Source organism: Pseudonaja textilis, chromosome 4 (assembly GCF_049901715.1).
Source record: "Pseudonaja textilis isolate UNSWEBS1 chromosome 4, rPseTex1.2, whole genome shotgun sequence".
NCBI lineage: Eukaryota > Metazoa > Chordata > Lepidosauria > Squamata > Elapidae > Pseudonaja > Pseudonaja textilis.
Genome location: NC_141993.1, coordinates 10320747 through 10342720, shown reverse-complemented (window position 1 = coordinate 10342720; position 21974 = coordinate 10320747). Strand labels below are relative to the sequence as shown.

At 41.5% G+C, this 21974-nt stretch overlaps 1 protein-coding gene across 1 annotated transcript; it reads left to right on the top strand.

Annotated features, from left to right (window-relative positions):
- Window positions 1-4534: 4534 nt before the first annotated feature.
- Window positions 4535-20793, top strand: SNCG (synuclein gamma). The gene is made up of 5 exons (XM_087932217.1): window positions 4535-4850; window positions 12300-12341; window positions 14109-14236; window positions 18600-18677; window positions 20367-20793. Exons 1-5 carry the CDS (start codon window positions 4730-4732, stop codon window positions 20379-20381), a joined length of 384 nt encoding a protein of 127 aa, XP_087788343.1. The 5' UTR covers window positions 4535-4729; the 3' UTR covers window positions 20382-20793.
- Window positions 20794-21974: the final 1181 nt, after the last annotated feature.

Sequence of the window (21974 nt, the reverse complement as noted above, 5' to 3'; positions counted from 1 at the left end):
TTCTAGCATTTAGATCATTAGAGATGAGTACTTCAAGGTCCTTGACAGAGTTTGGATCATCAACAAGGACTTGACTATTCAGCCTGTATTTTATTTTCTGATTATTTTTTTTTTGCCAATATGTAGGACAGAGCATTTATTTGTTGAGATTGAAGTTGCCATTTGTTTGACCGCTCTGATACATAGTCGAGGTCTTTTGAAGAGTAGCAGTATTGTCTGTGGTGTTAAGTAGCTTTACACCATCAGCTAAAAGAACACAGTTGCTCTTAATATGATCACAGAGGTCATTTATGTAGAGTATGAAGAGAGTTGGTCCACTGCCTTGGGGGACACCACTGTTGACAGGTACAGAATTTGATAGAATGCTCCCAATTTTGACCATTTGTTGTCTGTTTGACAGGAATGCTTCTATCCAGTTATGCAGGTGTCCAGAGATACCATAAGATTTTATTTTTAAGAGTAGTTTGTCTTGTACCACTGAATCAAAGGCTTTACACAAGTCTATGTAAATTGCGTCTATTGTTTTGCCCTGATTGAGTTGTGTAGTCCATATGTTTTTGCAGTGTAAGAGTTGCAGATTACAGGATAGTTTTTTTCCTGAAACCAAATTGTTTATTGGAGAGTAGGTTGTTTGTTTCTAAATGGAGGATAATGGATTAGTTAATAATTGATTCCATGACTTTACAGGTGATGCAGCATAAAGAGATTGGTCTGTAATTTTCAACTAGGCTGGGGTCTCCCTTTTTGAAGATGGGGATGACCGTGGCTTGTGACCATAGTTTTGCCAAGGAGCTAGTCCTGAAAGATTTTTCAAAGATTATGCTTAGAGGTTCTGCTATGGCAGTGGATAGCTTTTTAAAGAAGTAGGCACATATTCTGTCTGGTCCAATAGATATTGATGGTTTTAGATTACGCAGTGCTTTTTCAACAATGTCTTCTGTAAAATCGATATGTATTAGATCATTGTAGTTTTCTGTGGTTCAGCTAGGAATAACTGGGCATGATCCATTGCTGTTTACAAATACTGAGCCAAAGAATGTGTTAAAGAGGTTGGCTTTAATGGTGCCGTCGTTGCAGTCTTTACCATTAGGTCCTTTCAGGGGTGGGATGGACCTTGAGTCTTTTAGTTTGTTGTTTACAAAATTGTAAAAAGCACAGGTGGAATTGGTGCATAGAAGGTTTTCCTCTTGTTTAATGTTATAATTGCATTCAGTCTTTATCTGGTGGCCTAAATTTTTGTATTGGCTTTTGAAATTGGCAACATGACCAGATTTGTTTTTCCGCCAGAGTGACCTCTTTTTGGATTGAAGTTTCCTTATTGTTACAGGTAATCTGTTTTTTGTTGTTGTTGTTGTTTTGGGAATTGTTGTTGGTACATATAATTTGATGACTCTTTTGACTTCAAGTAAAAATATGTTGTAATGGTCTTCAACAGTATTGCATCCAGTGAATAGTGATTGCCAATCAAGGGATGAGAGATCGTTGTTTATAAGATCATAGTTGCCTTTTTTGAAGTTATAATTGAGGATTACACCATTGTGATGATTTTTGTATGGCTGTATGTTGAGACAAAAGTCAATCATATTGTGGTCACTGTTGGAAAAGGGTTCTTTAGTTTGTATTCCGTAAATTAAATTCAAACTATTGCAGAAGATGAGATCGAGGCAGTTGTTTAGTCTAGTATTGTTGGTTACTAGTTGTTCCAGTCCCAGATTTGTAACTGCATTGTAGATTCCACCAGACTGTCAATTATTTGGAAGCCTGCACTCATAAACAAAAAAATCTCCACACCACAAGCCAGGCAAACACCTGGGCACAAACAGATCCCCCCTGATACCTCCAGCTCAAACATACCCCAACCAGGCACCCAGATGAAACCTAGCTTCCTAATAAATGATAGCCCTCCATTTACTCGGAGCCAAGCTGTACTAAAAGCCTCCAATACAGGAACACAATGTTGCCAGCCAATCAAGACACAAAAAAAGCCACAAAACAGACAGAAGATATTAGAAACACCAATCAAGCAGAACACAGCAAACTCCAAGACCAATAAACACAGACCAAGACTCCCAACCAATCAAGATGAAGGAAAAAAAACATTCTGGCACAGCAGTAGGCTAGCCCCAAATTTAAAACTGAAACAACTGTAAAAGTCTGACTCACAGATGAACACAATAGAGAAGCCTGATGATGGCAGATGAGATTCTGTCAAAACGTTGCTACAACTTTAAAAGCACAACTACAATGACATGGGAAAATACCCGAACAAAGCTGAATACCATACATGCAAGTACCCGCGAAAACTTAAGAAAACATATATGTATATACACACACACACACACAAATATATATAAGATCTATATTCTATTATATTTCACTAGAACGATGACCAAAAGTTATGTCAAAATGACTCCACTACGTTCAATGTTTTTTTTAATTGTTATGTTTAATAAAAATTGATAAAAAGAAAAACCAAGAAAGTCCAGTTACTTTTGGGTAAAGCCCCTTTGGGGGCGACTTGCTCCAGAAGTCACCATGAGTCACGTTCCGCTTGAAGAGGTCCTTGGATTTCAGCTTCTCCATCCAACGTCCAAGCTGGTTGGGGTACTAGGCAAGGCACCCAGGAAAAGCTACGTTGGGAGAAGGCTACCTTAAGCAGCCTTCGTTTCCACTGCTTCACAGTATAGCCCAGAGCCTGTTCTTAAACGGGTTTTTATTTTTTTTCCCTTTCCTGGATTTCAGGTAAGGAATCCACACTGATCATCCCTGCAAGGACTGAACAAAATTTTGATTTATGCTGCATTGCAGCAATTGATTTATTGCCGTTGACCAGGCCTCAGTTATGATGAAAGGGTTTTCTCCTCCTTGCGTTCATTCCCTTCCCCCTTTCTCTGGGAAGCTGCTAACAACCTGCATTTTCAAGGGCAAACATGAAGAAGGACACTCAGCGAGAACTCAGGCGGGTGCCTCTCCTCTTTATCCAGGGATTTCAAACGATGTGATAATTTAATGGAGGGACATAGTTGATCTGATTTTTTTACCCCTTGTTAGCTTTTTTTTGGGGGGGGGGGGTTGTTTCTCAGTTCTTTTTCCCAATCTGCATTTTTCAAAAATGATTTGGCTGTATGTATCTATTGTCGAAACAGCTATTTTCCCTTAGCAGTTTTTCTAAATTATTTCTCTCTGTTATAATCCGGGAACTTCAATTCCAGGTGACATCTCAGTAACGCAAAGGCCTCCTTGTACAACAGCATGTGGGTTTTAGCATTGTATTTGCCTTGCCTATATTTTCCTGGAGGAAGTCTGTGTGATCACTAAGAGTCAGCCCTGGCTTGATGGCATAAGATCTATCAGTTAATCACATAGGTTTATGAGGAGGCACTTGCTTTTGATAAGGATTGCATTCTTTCTCTGGCCACACCTGGGTTTTTTTTTTTCGTACCTCCTTGTCATTTGTACTGAATTACTTGATCTTCCACCTAAAATGGAGAAAAATAGTAAGTCATCCCTTATATAATAAATTGATACAAAAGCCTTCTCTCTCTCTCTCTCTCTCTTTCTCTCTCTCTGTCTCTCTCTCTCTCTCTCTCTCTCTTTCTCTCTCTCTGTCTCTCTCTCTCTTTCTCTCTCTTTTTCTCTCTTTCTCTTTCTCTCCATCTCTCTCTCTTTCTCTCTCTTTCTCTTTTTCTCTTTCTCTCTCTTTCTCTTTCTCATTCTCTCTCTTTCTCTCTCTCTTTCTCTCTCTCTCTCACACACACTTTCTCTCTCTCTTTCTCTCTCTCTCTCTCTCACTCTCTCATCATTTCTGAAAATTTCTAGATCAGGAAAATGTTTCCAAATGGCTTGCAGTCATGCTACCTGTCCTAAGTATGGTATGCTCCACTAATAAGGTAAGAGGTGTATTTGAGTTAAGCCACGCTCAAATGTTCTTCGGAGAGCTTATATTTTTTTAATAAGTTACTGTAAAAAGGAAAAGAAAGGGATATTTTTAATATAGGTTTTCTTTTCTTTAAGCAAAACCAAAAAAACTCAATTTCATATTCCTTTTCTTTACATAGCCATTTATCCTGTATACATGCATACATACATACGTACCTACGTACACACACACACACACACACACACACACACACAAGCCCAAATTTATTTCTGATAACTCTTATTTGCTTGAGGTTCACAAAGAGCTAGCTACCTTGCAGCCCAAGGCTGGCTAGATTAAACCCTCCTTGAAAGGTGTGATGGTTGGATGGTTTCCAGGGGTGGGACTGCTGGGGGCTCGCAGGGGTTTCGGGAGAGCCCCGAGCTAAGATTCTGTGCAGTTCGGAGAACCCCCCCAGTCGTAGACTGTGTGACCTTGAGTAAGCATTGCTGCAGCTCTTGAAAGGGCATCAGAACATCTCCTGGAGCTTTTCCAAACCAAGCCTCTCACTTACCTTAATTCCCTCCTCCTCTCCCCCCCCCCCTCGTCCCTCCTTTTCTCTGCCGCTTCTCTCTCTAAAACCTTACAGGCTAATCCATGCCATTAATATTTCAGCATCAGTGTCTCTCAGGCATTGGCTGCCCTCTGATGATGGCTGCCTGAATAAGAGCCAGGAAGGACGAGCCACTCACCCAACCCTGCATCTGGCAGAGAAGTAAGAGCAGGGGTGCCTCCAGAAGAGGAAGCTGCACAGAGCAAGCAGGAGGAAGGCTCCCATCCCCAGCAACACTATTGCCAAGGACAGGCACCATGGATGTCTTTAAAAAGGGCTTCTCCATTGCGAAGGAGGGAGTGGTGGCCGCAGCTGAGAAGACCAAGCAGGGGGTCACCGAAGCAGCGGAGAAGACCAAAGAAGGGGTGATGTACGTAGGTAGGTTTGAACCACGTCCCTTCGGCACAGGCAGCCAGCTCTGCAGTCCCCGGCGTCAAAAGAAATCTGCAGTTGGGGTGACCTTGCAGAGTGAGGCTCCTGAGATGAGAGGAAGGAAAGGATGAGGGAAGGTTCTCTCATGAAAAAAGGAGAGAGAGAGAGAGAGAGAGAGAGGAAGGAAGGGAGGGAGGGAGGGAGGGAGGGAGGGAGAAAGGAAGGAAGGAAGGAAGGAAGGAAGGAAGGAAGGAAGGAAGGAAGGAAGGTGAGATGGAGGGAGGGAGGAAGCAGGGAAGGAAGGAAGGAAGGAAGGAAGGAAGGAAGGAAGGAAGGAAGGAAGGAAGGAAGGATTGCTTTCCCTGCAGAATGCCACCTTACTAATCCCCCCCTCACCCCTGGGTTCACCAGTAGGGGACTGTCAATATGGGAATTTGTATTTCTGAATAATTTGAAGTCATCCTGCTAGGAAAGAGTAGTCTGTGCATGTCCTTTTCTCCTTCTCTTATAAAATTTATTCTGTTGAAAACTCCAGTTTGATCTATTAGTTGCTCTGAGTTCCAGAGAAGTCTGCAAAACCAAGAAAGGGAGGGAGGGAGGGAGGGTGGTTTATGTGAGACAAATCTTTTCTGCCTTGGTTGGAGAATTGTTTTGGGGAAGAAAAACTAGAGGCAAATAAAAGTTTGGCTGTGAATGTATTTATTTTTTAGTTTTAAATTTATTTGCCACCCTCTTGCCGTAGGGCTACGCCAGGCAGATGGTGAATGGTGAGGCACCTTGGGCCTGGGTCATATCTGGCAACTTTCCCCTTCCCCAAAGACTTTTTGTGAGAATAAAACACAAAAAGGCACTAACTGAAGATCAAAAAAATTGTCTTTCCAAATGATTTCTCAGCCTTCCCTTCTTACGTTCAGTCTCTATGCAGCTCCTCTGGGGAAGGGAGGGTGAAAACGCTCTCAGTGAAGTGAAATCTCTTTTGGCTGACTCCCAGAAACTGAATGGCATTATCAGTTAAGAGCTGCACCCGATATATATTTTATTTTCTCCCCCAACTATTTCACTGTGCAATTCTTCCATCCGTTATTTTGCTCCGAATTCCCTGGCATTGTTCCTTATTTTATGGTGGCCATCAAAGAAGAGCTCCTAATAGCACTAGCAAACAGCACTTGCATGCAGCTTCATAGTGCTCTCTACAATCCTCCCTCTCTCAGCAGTTTACAGGGTCAACCTATTGTCCCTCAATGATCTGGGTCCTCATTTTACCCACCTCGGATGGATGGAATACCGCTTCACGGTGCTTTACAGCGCTCTCTAAGCAGTTTACAGAGTCAGCATATCGCCCCAGCAATCTGGGTCCTCGTTTTACCGGCCTCGGAAGGATGGAAGGCTGAGTGAACATTTAGTAGGAGGGGAGCAAGAGAGGGAGGGAGGGAGGAAGGAAGGAAGGAAGGAAGGGAGGGAGGGAGGGAGGAAGGAAGGAAGGAAGGAAGGAAGGAAGGAAGGAAGGAAGGAAGGAAGGAAGGAAGGAAGGAAGGAAGATAGTAATAGCACTTAGACTTATTTACTGCTTCACAGTGCTTTACAGCCCTCTCTAAGCAGTTTACAGAGTCAGCCTCTTGCCCCCAACAATCTGGCTCCTCGTTTTACCCACCTGGGAAGGACGGAAGGCTGAGTCCACCTTGAGCCAGTCAGAATCGAAGTTAATCATACTTCTACGCTTGAGTGATCCATCAGCCCTGCAGTGTCCTCTGGTTTCTGGGGCTTAACAGAACCTGAATTTTTTTTAAAAAAATGCAGTATAAGAGAATTGGAAGGAACCTCGTCAAGCAGGAGACACTATACCATTCTGGAGAAATGGTTGTCCGAGCTGTTTTTGAAAACCTCCAGTGGTGGAGCATCGACAACTTCTGCTGTTCCACTGATTAATTCTGGGATCTAATTTGGACACGGATGTAGCCAGAACAAATCCTGCATCCAGCCAATATACCAGAGTCATAAGCTGCAGTTCCTGGTGGCAGTAAACTCCCCTCTGGCTTAATTCTGATAAGAAGGGACGACCAATGTTCCTTCGCGTAATAAATAACTATTTAAATCCGTCACTTTAGCTTGGAAACATCATCAGGCAGTTATCTGAAAATAAAATAAGAGGTTGCATCACCCTGAATCTCAAGTCCTCGGTTTTTCTATTGCACAAATGTTCATTCACATCAAATTCAGAAACATTGATAATCCTTTATCTGCCAATGAAAATGGCTTTTTTAAAAATTGCCACATAAACTCCCTCCTTCTTTCTTCTCCCTCCCTCTTTCCTTTCCTTCATTTCCTGGGGTGCAGTTGTAGAATACTTTGACCAGCATTTTCCCGTTCATAAATACAGAATTGTCTCCCCTTTCTTTCTTGTGACCTTCCCATTTCATCCCAGCATGGATAATTCCTGTTAAGCTTTTTTTTAAAAAACAAAACAAAAAACTTACAACTCACACGTAAGCCTGAGCTTGCAGGGAAACCTCAGAAGAAATGCTTCGATGTTCCTGCAGATATTCCTCTAAATTCAATTTCTCCTGAGGCTGCAGACTCAGCCTTAAAAGTTGGACCTGCAAGGGACAAATTTTGGAAAAGAAAGCAGGAAAAAGGGATGAAATTGGGATAGTGTCATCTCTTTGCTGTGCTTTTAAAGCCTGATTATATCCCAACAACATCGCCCTTCATCTGAAAACAAACACCCCACCTTAATTTCCAGATTAATAGGCAGCTCCACCCTTCTCTCTTTACTTCACGGTATTTCCATCCATCTCTCTCTCTCTCTCTCTCTCTCTCTCTCTCTCTCTCTCTCTCTCCCCCTCCACTTCTCCTGAAAGCCTTCTCCAAATTGTCCACTGAAGCCATCCATACAATGTCTGTAGCAAATGTCAAAAGATACTCAGCATCATGATAGGCAATAGAAAGTTTTCTTTTCAGTATAACAACTGGCTCCTCCCTGCTCCGCCAATGCAAAACTATCAGCATCAAAAATCTGAAGCAGAATAAAGCAGAATTAATCAACCAAACAGGAACTTCTTTGATCCACCCTCTTTGGTTGTGCAGATTACATTGATTACAATTTCAATGTGGAGAATCTGAACCTGTAGTCTCCTGCTTAGGGACTACACCCCCGAGCAAAACACAGCTAGGAAGGTGTAAGGGAAGGAGTGGCAGAACCTGAGGGTGGAGTCAAAAGAGGAACTAGCCTAGAATTGCTACATAGCCACAAATGAACAAAGCCAACCCCTCTTGAATTCTGCTGACCCTTAGTTAGTGCCAAAATAGTGCTAACCATTAGTTGAGTACATTTCTCTGCATAGTAATAAATCAATTTAATTGGAACGTCACTTGTGGACTTCAACTCCCGCATCCAAGACTATTTCAGAGTTAGGTCCTGTCCTCACTGTGACATCTCCAAGGAAACTTGGAGGGGAGTTTACTTTGGTCCTTAAATAAATGTACTGGGCTTCCTTTGATTTCAATTCACTGGAATCACGTTTCCGCCTGGTTAATTGGTCTCCCTCAATCACAGCTAAGAGACGTAGGTTTTCCATTTATAAAAAAAAAAATCCAGTGGAAGAGAAGGGATTTTTAGCAGGTAGAATTTTTCCTGGGTAGCGGTTAGTTTCTAGCCAACTTTGGCTGAACTCAAAAAAAAAATCTAAGCAGAGCCAAACCTGGTTAATGCTTGAGAGGGAGAACAGCTGGATATCCCAGGGCCATGTGCTGGAGATGGGGAAGTTTTAAAACAAAATTGTTTTTAAAGTGTCCTCGGGGCTTAAACTGCTTCCTTTTAACACATTCCAAAGAGTTACAACAGTTTGATATTTTGCTGTCAGCCATATTGGAGGCAGAAAATTATTTAGGCCAACAAAGGCAGTCTAGAAATATTAAATTATTGGCCCATATCTCTGTATATTATATTACTGTGTATGCATCGATACAAGAGTATCTACTTATAGTAAATTCCTATCACCTATAATAAATTCCCAATTTTTTATACAACCAGATTAAATGTGTATGAAGTCTCTCTTGGCACTCCAACCCCAAAACAGCACGAAGCGTTACCAAAGTTTGCAGGTGGAGCTTTAGCACAGTCCTATTAAGATGTCATGATGTCTTTTTTCTTGAATTTTATTTTGATGTTTTTTGAGGGAATTTTATTTTGATGTTTTTTGGCTCGCGTGTGCAGACCAGTTTCACCAAAGGAGAGCAAAGTTGTCTCTATTTCTTCTTCTCTGAGTCTTCTGGGTTCCTCAGGCTCTGTTGGGTGAATGCAGAGGTTGGCAGATGCGTCTGACGAGGTCAAGAGATAAGAGGAGACACACCTGCCCTCTCTCCTCATGTGGTAGGACATGTTACGAAGGTCCACCTTGTGAGATGCTCACCTTACAGAACCCTCCTTGATCCAGAAACACAACCAGTGGACTGACAGTAGAACATTCTCTTCCCTGAATTTTACATGACCCCAAACTTGTTGGCCATTCAGAAGTCCTTTAAAAAACCTGGTTCTTTTCTGAGGCTTTAGTGAAGTAGAATCCAATTTATGTATTTCCCTCACCCCCCAGGTTAAAGATGGTTATTTCTAGCTGGCATGTTTTGACTTTTCTAAATTTTACATGCATGTTTTTGTGCTTTTGTTGGGCTACATACCCAGAGTTGTTTGAGTAGAAGGGGCACATAGATAGATGATAGATGATAGATAGATAGATAGATAGATAGATAGATAGATAGATAGATAGATAGATAGATGATAGATAGATATGATAGATAGATATAGATACAGATACAGATACAGATACAGATACAGATACAGATACAGATACAGATACAGATACAGATATAGATATAGATATAGATGTTTTCTTAAGTTTTCGCGGGTATTTATATGTATGGTATTCAGCCTTGTTTGGGTATTTTCCCACGTCATTATAGCATTCTTTTAAAGTTGACTCACAGACGAACCCAATACAGAAGCCTGATGATGGCAGATGAGATTCTGCCGAAACGTTGCTACAACTTTAAAAGCACAACTATAATGACGTGGGAAAATACCCGAACAAAGCTGAATACCAGATATATAGATATAGATATAGATGGATATGGATATAGATTGATAGATAGATATAGATATATATTTACATAATAAATACATGACTCAATGCATAAATGTAATTAAACAGTTCTATCTAACCATATTGCAGTACTTGCTGACAGCACTCAAATCCATTTCATTTTTTTTTAAAAACATTTGCTGTTACTATGGAATAAGCTTTCAGAGCCCAATAAATTTGTACAGAAACCCTTAGCAAAAGATCAGTAAAGGCAAATAATGTTTGCAGCCTGATTGACATTCGTTGTTGTGAGTCCTTTTTCCAGTCTGGAAATCTAGCAGGCGAGAGTCCCTGGCACCAACTGTTCAAATTTGGCACTGTGTTTTGCAGTTCAATTAGCAGGGAAGATCTCCTTGCCTTTATGAGATTTTCTTCCCCTGTGTTCTCCCAGCCTCCCCCTTCTCCACCCCGTGACTCCTGTTGACTATAAACAAGCTCCAATAATGTTGAGTCATTGCAACGAGAGAGGACAGTGGCAAGGATCAAACAGATGTTGCTTGCCAAGGACTCCCGCATTGTCTGCTTCTATTAGAACTAAAAGAATCGCTAACCAGAGAGAGATCCAAGAGACAGGAATTTAGAATTAAGGAACTGGGAACTTCTAGCCACCTTCTCAGGCCTAAGAATCTGCAAAAAAAAAAAAAGAGAGAGAGATTTTCTGCAAACGCCATGCCAAGTAAACCCAGGGGAATTAGCCGCTCCTTTTCTGCTTGCTTTTAAAGATGATCTGGATGATGATGTCTGAGCCAAAAACCTAAGTCAAGGATGGTTGCATGCAGCCCCTCCTGAACTAAACTAAGCCCCAATTCCCCTTTTTTGATTTGAATGACCGGAAGGAATTTGACTGCAGTGCAGCTCAGGTTTGCAAGAGCGTTTCTTTGGATGTTCTCCTTGCTTTTCCTTCGTCACCTTGGTGGCGTCTTTCCCTAAACATCCATTTAAAAAAAAAACCACACACCATGAAATGGAAAGTGTGCTGTCTTCGAAATCCTGTGAACCGATGCAGAGATGCTAGTAGCAGAAGTATGGGTGCTTCAGACCATCCCGTAGGATGGCCGTGAATATTTCGCACACATGCACAAGAAGGAGAACGAGGACAGGCTGACTGGGCATGAGATGGCTTTACAGGGATGAATTAGGAAAATAATGGCCAAGGTAGAGGAAGATGGCAAAAGTATCTTTTCTTTTATGTCCACTTAGAGCATCTGCACCAAGATAAATTCCTTGTGTGTCCAATCACACTTGGCCAATAAAGAATTCTATCTATCCATGTGTTTGCTTGTTTCTGTCTGCTGGCCAGAGGCTAGTAGTGGCCCAAGATTCTTGCTCTTCCCATCTTAAAATTTAACAGATAATCAGAGTTGGAAGGGACCTTATAGATCATCTAGTCCAACCCACTCCTTTGCCCAAGCAGGAGATCCTACACCGTTTCGGACAGAGGGCAGTCCAATCTCTTCTTGAAAGTCTCAAGTGAAGGCGCTCCCACAATGTCTGAAGACAACTTCTGTTCCATGGGTTGATTGTTCTCACTGTCAGAAAGTTTCTCCTTATTTCCAGGTTGAATCTCTCCTTGTTCAGTTTCCATCCATTATTCTTTGTCTGGCCTTCAGGTGCTTTAGAAAATAGCTTGACCCCTTCCTCCTCTCTGTGGCAGCCCCTCAAATATTGGAATAGTGCTATCCTGTCTCCCCTGGTCCTTCTCTTCACTAGACTAGCCAAGCCCAGTTCCTGTAACCGTTCTTGACTTTAAATCAAATTTGGGGGACTAATAACCCTTTGAGTAGAAAAACATTGTCCACCAACCCAAGTCGAGCACTGATGTGTAATCTTGGCCATCTTCCTACTAGCTTTTTCTCCCTTCCCCAGCAAGAATTACAAAAAAAAGCTGCACCTGAACTCTTGTTTTGTTGGTGGGCTTTGTATTTGAATGGATACTCAACTGGCCACTTGTCTGAAGTGCTACATTCATCTTGAGAGAAGGAAACTGAAGACCTTTTTATCCGGTGATTCACTCTCTGCTAAGCTGCCCTAGCACTGCAAATCTTAATGGATGGTTTTTGAAAGCAAAACTGATCAATTATTCTCTGTCTCTCTCTCCTTTCTCCTCTCCCTCCCCCTCCCTCCCTTTCTCTCTCTCTCTCTCTCTCTCTCCTGTCCTTTCTCCTCTCTCCTCTCCTTCCCTCCCTCTCCCTCTCTTCTGTCTCCTCTCTCTGCCCCTCTCCCTCTCTGTTCCTCTCCCTCCCTCCCTCCCTCCTTCCTTCCCTCCCTCTCCTCCTTCTCTCTCTCTCTCTCTCTCTCTCTCTCTCCTCTCTCTTTGCAGGCACAAAAACCAAAGAAGGAGTGGTTCAAAGTGTGACTTCCGGTAAGAGCTACACAAAAGTTGGCCCAATGGAGTCGCTTTTGGGTTTTCTGGATTGAATTAATGATGTCCTCTTCTGTCTTCCTATACCCATGTATGGCATAAATGCAAGGGACTTCACTTATTTTCCAAAAATTGATCCATCTACTAATATGATGAATGTTCATACAATGTGGCTTTTTCTTCAACATTGGAAAGAGGGAGATAAGGGCCCAGTATCACCAGGTCTGCCAGTGTTGATGGTATTAGTATAATTTTTGTTTGCTTTGGAGGAATCAGTTATCAGTATAGATTATTAAAGGATGGTTGTAATGAAATATGGCCATTGTTCCATGAAATGTTTATTATATAACTTGTATATTTGCAAAATGTATCCCATATAAAATTTTGTTTCTCTTCTTCTTCTTCTTCTTCTTCTTCTTCTTCTTCTTCTTCTTCTTCTTCTTCTTCTTCTTCTTCTTCTTCTTCTTCTTCTTCTTCTTCTTCTTCTTCTTCTTCTTCTTCTTCTTCTTCTTCTTCTTCTTCTTTTTCTTCTTCTTCTCCTCCTCCTTCTCCTCCTCCTCCTCCTCCTCCTTTTCTTTTTCTTTCTTCTTTCTTTCTTTACAAGTTTTTCCTTGTCTTTCTTTGCTTCAGTCAGTCAATAAACTTATTTTCTTGCTTTCTTCTTTTTATTCTCCTCCTCCTCCTTCTTTTCTTTTTCTTTCTTTCTTCTTTCATTCTTTCTTTCTGCATGAGTTTTTTTTTTGTCTTTCTTTGCTGCAGTCAATCAATAAAAGCAAAAGCAAATAAAAATTATGCTACAATGTGATTTATTTTTAGTTGAGAGAGAAAACAAAGTTATACCCCAATGGATTTGCACATCAAGAGAAACCAGATGGAAGCCAATTATTTTGTGGCTGAATCTTGAACGTGAGCTAACATTTACCTGCCATTTTCTGGCTAAAAATCCTTGGAAAAGAAAGCATTTCAGTTTCTTTTCCAAGGCCCATATTTATGCTTGTGGACAAAAGTTACACCTTCACTTTGTGCAAAACCACAAAACAGTTTGCCACGTGTTTGTGGAATAATTCCCAGCATATGGTCCTAGAAGGAAATGACTGATGGAGAGAACAAAGGAGGTCTTGAAAGATCTCTTTGGGCATCAAAAAAAGGAAAGCGTCTTGGCTTATCCTAAGGCAGAGAGAGAAAATGATCCATTAGAATCTCTCTAGCTCAGAGGTCTCCAAACTTGGCAACTTTAAGACTTGCGGACTTCAACTCCCAGAATTCCTCCAGCTGGCTGGAGGAATTCTGGGAGTTGAAGTCCGCAAGTCTTAAAGTTGCCAAGTTTGGAGACCTCTGCTCTAGCAGGTCAACGCAAGAACTTTTTCTGAGGGAAAGACCAGATGTTGTTCCCCAATCGACTTGTGCATCTTCTTCTGTACTTCATTTTTAGGGCTTTGCCATTCTATATTCTGAAAATGGGTGCAGACTGGACATGTCTTTGGGGTGGGCATAAAATCCCTTCAAAATTCCAGCAAGTACACAATGAGGGCTGAACAATCTTCCCACACACACTTTGGGGCTTGTGGAGATCACCAAAAAATAATGCTAGTTTTAAGACTCCCAGACTTGGGTTCCAAAAATCCAGGGAAGACACTGATCCTTTCAAAAGTGACCTCCATGAAAAAGATCCCCGATAATCTTAGTAGCTTCCAATGACATCTGAAGAAGTGGGACTTCCACTTTATCGTGAATCATCCTCTCAGCTTCTTTCTGCTTCGACTACAGTTGCTGAGAAGACCAAAGAACAGGCCAGTCTTGTGGGAGACACTGTGGTGGCCAGCGTCAACACAGTGGCAAAGCAAACAGTGGAAGGAGCCGAGACTGTTGTAACCACCAGTGGTCTGGTCAGCAAGGTAGGTGTGATATTTCCACCAATGAGACCTTATCACAAGGGTCTTCAAACTTGGCAAGTTTAAGACTTGTGGACAGGGTAGAATTCTACCGGTTTGAACCGGTTCTATAGAACCGGTTGTTATGATTCTGCACAATTCGGAGAACCAGCAAATCCTGCCCCGGCTGGGCCCGTCCCTCCCCTCCCAGTCAGTCCTTATCGCACATGTATGACATCACTGACTGTGGTCTCCCCCGCCCAGTTACTCCTTAAGCTATTTTCCCCTCCCGACGATCAGCTGTTCCAATGATCAGCTGTGCCAGGATCCCACTCTCTGTCTTACTGCTTCCCCCAGGAGGCATCCCTGAGGCCCAGAAGGCAAAAAGGGGCACCAGGGTGGGCAGGGGGTGCTGCAAAAAAGAAGAAGCCACGTCCACCCAGTCACATTGCCACACCTACCTAGCCATGCCCACAGAACCAGTTGTTTAAAAAAATTGAATCCCACCCCTGCTTGTGGACTTCAACTCCAGAATTCCTGAGTTAACATGACTAGAGGAGGAATTCTGGAAGCTGAAGTCCACAAGTCTTAAAGCTATCAAGTTGGAAGACTCCTGCCTTATCATGTTCCTAACATTTTGTGTCTGAGACAAATCCAGTGTAAGAGGTGCTGATATTTGCTGGGGAAAACCATCCAGTTGAATGGGGTTTTTAACCTTCCGCCACAGCATCCTTCCTACCTCTTAATTAGATTGATTTTTTTTTTGGCTTTCAGACCAGTGAAAGGGAAAGGTTGCCAGGTAGAAAACTGCCAGGCATGGGTGGAAGTTAAATAGTTATTTCCCCTCACAGACCCATTGAAAAAGGCTGTAAATGTTGCATGTGACTTGTTTACCCAATCAAGAAATTCCAAGAAGGTGGAAATCTTAAGTTGGTAGATTTCAAGAAGTGGAATGCCTTCCAATTTCCTGTCTAAAGCCTTCGAACCCTGGAGAAGGTAAAAAAATGGCCCTTCTGGAAGTTCCAGCAGGCCACACCCACCATGGCCACACCCACCCAGCAACTGGGCAGCGAACCGGTTGCTGGGATTTTTTGATCCCACCCCTGACCAAATATCTTAGTGAACCTGCCCTTCTCAAAGTCACCAACTTATTTGAGGAAGTTGCACAACATTCTCAGAGACACTTTCCATCCTGCTTACAATCTTTGTGAACTGTGGCCTTCTAGCAGAAGATACAGAACAATTAAAATTCAGACCACATGTTTTCTGAATAGTTTTTATCCCAGAGCTATAATTGCACTTAACAGTGAACTTAAGGACCACCATCAGTGAGCTGTTGGACACTATTACTTGGTCTGTTGTGTGGATGCTTGTGTGTTTTTAGGGAGTGGGGAATATAGGCAGGTGGGGAGGTGTTTGGGGATTGTCATGTGTTGTGATTGGAAGGATCGGTCCTGTTAGGAGTTTTGAATCTAAAGACTGTTAGATCGTGGATTGATGTCAGAACCAGGAAACGTTAATCTGAAGGGCAAGCCAGTTAATTAGCACGTTGCCTTAATGGGTATAAAAGGACACAGCTGAGCTGGTGCCTTTTGCCAGAAACAAAATGACTATTTTGAATGAGGACGTTACTGCAAAGAGATCTCTGTTTGTTTGAATTTTGAAGGGGAGTCCTAACAGTTTCTGCCAGCCGTTATCTTGTTATTTTCCTTCAGTTTGATTTGATTGTGAAACGGCTGCTTTGTGTTTGTTCGTTTGAATTTCCAAGAGGAGACATAACAGTCATGTGTGTGCCTGTTGAATCTGGTCTCTGGGCGTTATGTGAATTTCGTTGTATGTATACTGTGTATATATGTACAATGACAAAATTCAATTCAATTCAATGACCAAAAGGTTATTTTGACCCATTAAGAACTGTAAAATAGGCAGTAGATACAGCAAATATACCTCAAAAATGAGGAACAACAGAATATATAGAGATGCAGCTAGTGAATATTTGGTTCATTTTGAAGACTTCCAGTGCAGCATCTCATTTTCCACCAAAGCCAGTTATGGGGCATTGATAAGCACAACGGAGAATCCACAATGGACATTGATGCTGGAGTTTTGTTACTGTTTAGGGACCAAGAATAACTTCCCTCCACAAAATGACAAACTATTTAGAGAAGGACCTCTAATCTCATAGGAATTCTTTAAAAGTTTTTCAAATCCATTACTAGGCGTAGGATTCCATGCCCAGAAATTATCTTTTGGTTGAGTAGGGAGTATTCTGAAAAATGAGACGGTTCTAAACACATTAGGCTGGTTGGCTTTGGGTCAGCGTTCTTGATTTTGAGAGTGGCGGCATCCAGGTTTTGTGCCTTTCAATCAATCAAAGTTGTCAGATTTATATTGCTTGGGGAGAGAAGGAACACACAGCCCAACACGTCTTCTTCCTGTAATTGTGCTCCAGTTCAGAAAGAAAAGAAGAGAAACAAGAACTCAAGATGCTCCTTTCCTGCCTGGTTAAAAATAGAAAATGAGTCAGAGGCATGAAATCATGATGAGGGATGCAGATCCAAGAGAAACAAACAGAGGATGTGTTTCTTAAGCCACCATTCATAATTAGAGATGAGCTTGAAGTTTTCCTCCTGGCCAAGGAAGCAGACAGACAATTGTTTGTATCTAAACATTTGCTTGCCTTCATTCATGGATAAATTGTTGGCGAGGAGGCAGGACCGGGAATTGTAAGGGAAAGAGCTACATCAATGGCTTTCTTAGTTTACACCCCTAAATTTAAACAATTAACTCCATGTAGTCGTATGGGAAAGAAAAATTTTAAAAAAACCAACCCAGAAGGAATCAAGAGACCAGTTTGTATCCAGAGGAACGGCCAAAAACCAAGTTTGAAATTCAGCAAGGACGGGATGGAAGATTATATTTGCACTGATTGTATGTCTGCACCAGAGAAAAACTGTATGATATAGCAAATAGTATTCAACTTGAGTAAGTCTTTCAGTCTTTAAAGGCTATGTGCCTGGTCCTTTTGGACAGAAGAACAGTCTTCATGGGTCCTCTCAGTCCAGCATTTGGTTCCAGATGTACGCACTCAACCCTTGCTGAGCAATCTGGGAACTGTAGTCCATACACATCTGGAAGGTGTTTTTTCAAGAGGCAACTGGACTTTCTGTTTTTTTTCTTTGAAGACGTTTTGCTTCTCATCCTAGAAGCTTCTTGTGATGACCTGGGGTGTGACACAAAAATAACACAGTCACACAAGTAGAATAAATTTCCTTTAATGCCTCCAACTTGGGCCCCAATGTCCAATTATCATCAACTTGATATCAAATTCTTCCAAAAACAGTCTATAAAGAGAGTAAATGCAGTCCAAACCAAAAGTAAAAATAATTAGAAATAAAAATACCAACACAAATCACACTGGAGTCATTAATACGGCAGGCCAGGATGATAAATTGCAGACTTCCACAAGATAACGCAGCAACCACAATTGGGAGAATGCCAAAACCCAGATAAGCCTCAACCAAGATAAAGTACCCTTTGCTTCCAGCAAAGAGCTATTTAAAATGCTCCTCTTATATCCTGTTCTCCCAGCTGCAACTAATGAAAGGGATCAAGGCCTTTTCCTCTCCCATAAGCCACATTGCTCCCTTCTCTGTTCCTCCCTGCTCAGCCGGACTGTGCTCTTCCCTGTTTCTTCCACAGCCACCGGAGCCATACTCCCGCTCCCTGTCAACTCCTCAATCTCCCCCTCAGAATCAGACTCCAACAAGGGCATGACACTTCTTCAGCTCTGACTGGATGGGTGAGGAATCACCATCCAGTGAGAGCTGAAGAAGCTTCTAGGATGAGAAGTGAAACATCTTCAAAGAAAAAAAACAGAAAGTCCAGTTGCCTCTTGAAAAAGCACCTTTGGGACAACCATGACTTGGATGATTGAGAATCTCCATACACATTGTGAGAGTATATTCATGAGCTGGAATAGCGCTTAGTAGCAAAGTCAGGCAATGAATAGGCATGGCAAGAGACTAGCCAATGGCAGCTGAATTGGAAAGTGAAACTAGAAGTAGTCTGGGTGTGGCTTAGCTCTGTGCTCTCCGCTCTAAACTAAAAACCTTTCTGCTCTGAGCTCTGAAGCTGCTGCTTCTGTTTTGCTTGCGTTACATTGGAAGAATCTACTATGGGTATTGTACATTTTACGCATCTTATTATGTATATAACGAAGGTAATGAATCCTGCTGACATCTGTGTGTGCTTTCTGGGTTTGAATTCCTGCTGCCAAAATCTAACACACATTTACACATCTAGAATCTAGCCAGAATGGGAACCCTAACTTCTGGTCTTTTGTGGCATCTGGTGATACCTTGGTCTGTTCTTGTGTGTTCTGTAGGATGAACTTCATCCCAATCAACACGAAGACCAACCTGCTGGGATAGGAGAAGAAGGCATCCCGGTAGAAGCCACAGAGGTAAATCTCAGCTCGGCTAGCCCCAGAATCCTTGATTCGGTGGGGACGAAGGGATGTAAGGGAGCGTCAAAAAAATCCAAGAGCATAAATAGGTCCTCAAAACTCTTCTTCCCTTCTGAGTTGATGACCCTTTCTTTTCTCCATAAAGTGATGAGAGAACTTTGTTCTACTGGTTTTTATATCAAAATATTCCTTTCTGGGTTTTTTTTCCTTCCTCCTCCCCCACTTGTTCCCTACCCCAATTTCTAGACAATTTTGATATTTGGGGTGACAATTAAGAGTTGAACATAGATTGAAAATTATAGATTGAAAATTACAGATTGAAAATTATAGATTGAAAATTACAGATTGAAAATTACAGATTGAAAATTATTCTTCCGCTTCAGCCACTGATTATTTGTGACCTTCCAGATATAGTCCAATAACCCCCAATTCAGTGTTATTAATTGAATCATTAATTAATGATACTGATTTAACTTAACATTAATAATAAAGGCAAGTCATTTCTTCAGATCTGTTTAGCTGAATTCCTTTGCATTAAATATGTTAATAGCGCAGAATCACTTTTGTTTCAGACAAAAAGCTTCATCAGAGCATAACTTATGTGTTTATAAATCTCAACTTATGCTGTCATTTTAATAATGTCATGCTTTTTATAATGCTATTGCTATTGCTGTTTAAATGGTAGCATTTGAAGTAATTAAGTGTTGCATAAATATAGAAATACACTAGGCACCTGCAAATAATGCAAATGACATAATTTGCCTATTGTTCTTGTTGTTATCATTGCCATAACTAATAGCAGTCTTAATTATACTTTTATACTGCACCAAATAATTAAGATTCGCTGTACCTTTCAGCAAAATTATACAATATATCCATGGTAAAGAAAAACAATTGCAATAAACAAATCAATCCAGTTCATAAACCTAATAACAACCAAATCCCCGAAAAACTCATTGGAGTTTATACTCGAGATTCTACTGCTCAGCCATATTTTGATATCCAAACCTGAGTGGAGTGAATGGGTTTTGGGAAAGATAAATTAACTTATTTTTCTTCTTCTTCTTCTTCTTCTTCTTCTTCTTCTTCTTCTTCTTCTTCTTCTTCTTCTTCTTCTTCTTCTTCTTCTTCTTCTTCTTCTTCTTCTTCTTCTTCCTCCTCCTCCTCCTCCTCCCTCCTCCTCCTCTTCTACTTCTTCTTCCCCTTCTTCTTCTTCTTCCTCCTCCTCCTTCTCTTCTTCTCCTCCTTCTTCTCCATCTCCTTCTTCTTCCTCCTCCTCCTCCTCTTCTTCTTCTTCTTCCTCTTCTTCTCCTTCTCCTTCTTCTTCCTCCTCCTCCTTCTCTTCTTCTTCTTCTTCTTCTTCTTCTTCTTCTTCTTCTTCTTCTTCTTCTTCCTCCTCTTCCTCCTCCTCCTCCCTCCTCCTCCTCCTCTTCTACTTCTTCTTCCCCTTCTTCTTCTTCTTCCTCCTCCTCCTCCTTCTCTTCTTCTTCTCCTCCTTCTTCTTCTCCATCTCCTTCTTCTTCCTCCTCCTCTTCTTCTTCTTCTTCTTCCTCTTCTTCTCCTTCTCCTTCCTCCTCCTCCTCCTCCTTCTCCTCTTCTCCTCCTCCTTCTTTTCTTTTTCTTTCTTCTTCTTCTTCTTCTTCTTCTTCCTCTCCTTCTCTTTCTCCTCCTCCTTCTTCTCCTCAGATTGAAGGAAACTAACCTTCTCCAGAACTTCTACTACAATTATGAAAAGTGAGAAGACCAGGAATAAATGCAGGCCTATTAGAGGATGCAACAGCAGGGAAATCTCTCCTATTCCTAAGCTAAAACTTAATGCCGCACGACAAACGCTCACTTATCTAATTCTCACCCTATCCTAGCTGGGTGGCAAAACTCTCGATTGTACGTTTTAGGGCAATTCTAGGCGTCTCCCTTTGTGTCTTCTTTGTGGCTTCCTTCTTTGCCCATCTTTGAGCCTTCCAAAGTGTGGTTTGAGAGCCATTCACACCCTCGTGGTTGGAATCCCTGATTCGTGTCTTTCAGCTCACTAGTATCAGCACTTGATTTCCCTAGAAAGGGTGGAGATAATTTTTTTTTTTTTAGAGACAAAATAAAATCTTGTTTCAACTAAGCCCTTGTTCTTCTCTTTATTTATTTGTTTTTAATTCATCAGGCTGGACATAAGCATAGTCTGCTCACTGTTTGCAATTATATGGGGACTTGGGGGATGAGAAATAGTGTAAGGATGACTATTTCTATCCCCACCCCCCACCCCAGAAAAACAAAATGCAGTTGCAACCACAACTTTTTGCTTTGCCCATTTAATACATTTCCTTTTAGCAATGTCATCATCCCGTAAATGACAGGAATGACCTCTCTCCATCTTTTTAAAATGCGGGCATGCCGTTGATTCCCCTTTTCATGCAGACGTGATGCCACACGCATTGTCGCTTACTCCGTCTGGGGATGCCAGCAGCCAAGCGGTAGCTCAACGCTTTGGGAGAAAGCTGTAAGGAAACTTCCTAAAACGGCTTCATGGAAAGTTTTATTGCAGTTCAAATTTCCAGGCAGGAAGCCGAACGGCACACGTTCAGCTAAGGGTCAATGGAAAAGGAAGGGCATAAGAGCAAACCGGAAAACATCCTGTTTTTAGAAGGATGAAGTAGCTCTCTTTGCCGATGATGTAAAGCTGTTCAACACCACAGACAATACTGCTACCCTTCAGAAAGATCTCGACTATGTATCAGAATGGTCAAACAAATGGCAACTTCAAATCTCAACAAATAAATACTCTGTCTTACATATTGGCAAAAAAAATCAGAAAATAAAATACAAGTTGAATAGTCAAGACCTTGTTGATGATCCAAGCTCTGTCAGGGACCTTGGAGTACTCATCTCTAATGATCTAAGTGCTAGAGCCCACTGTAACTATATAGCCAAAAAGGCATTAAGAGTTGTTAACCTAATCCTACGTAGCTTTTTCTCTGGTAATATCACACTACTAACTAGAGCATACAAAACATTTGCTAGACCAGTACTCGAATACAGCTCATCAGTCTGGAACCCACATTACATATCTGATATTAGCACAGTTGAGAAAGTCCAGAAATATTTCACAAGAAGAGTTCTCCACTCCTCTACTCGTTGTAGAACACCTTATGCCACCAGACTTGAAATTCTAGACCTAGAAAACCTTGAATTACAACGTCTTCGGTCTGATCTAAGTATGGTATATAAAATCATATATTGCAATGTCCTACCTGTCAATGAATACTTCAGCTTCAACCATAACAACACAAGAGCAAACAATAG

Excerpts from the sequence above, each read along its gene's own strand:
- SNCG (XM_087932217.1), top strand. The coding sequence starts at position 4,730 with ATGGATGTCTTTAAAAAGGGCTTCTCCATTGCGAAGGAGGGAGTGGTG. Across the intron at positions 12,342-14,108 it reads GGTTCAAAGTGTGACTTCCG|TTGCTGAGAAGACCAAAGAA; the intron begins GTAAGAGCTACA and ends CTTCGACTACAG. Across the intron at positions 14,237-18,599 it reads CCAGTGGTCTGGTCAGCAAG|GATGAACTTCATCCCAATCA; the intron begins GTAGGTGTGATA and ends TGTGTTCTGTAG.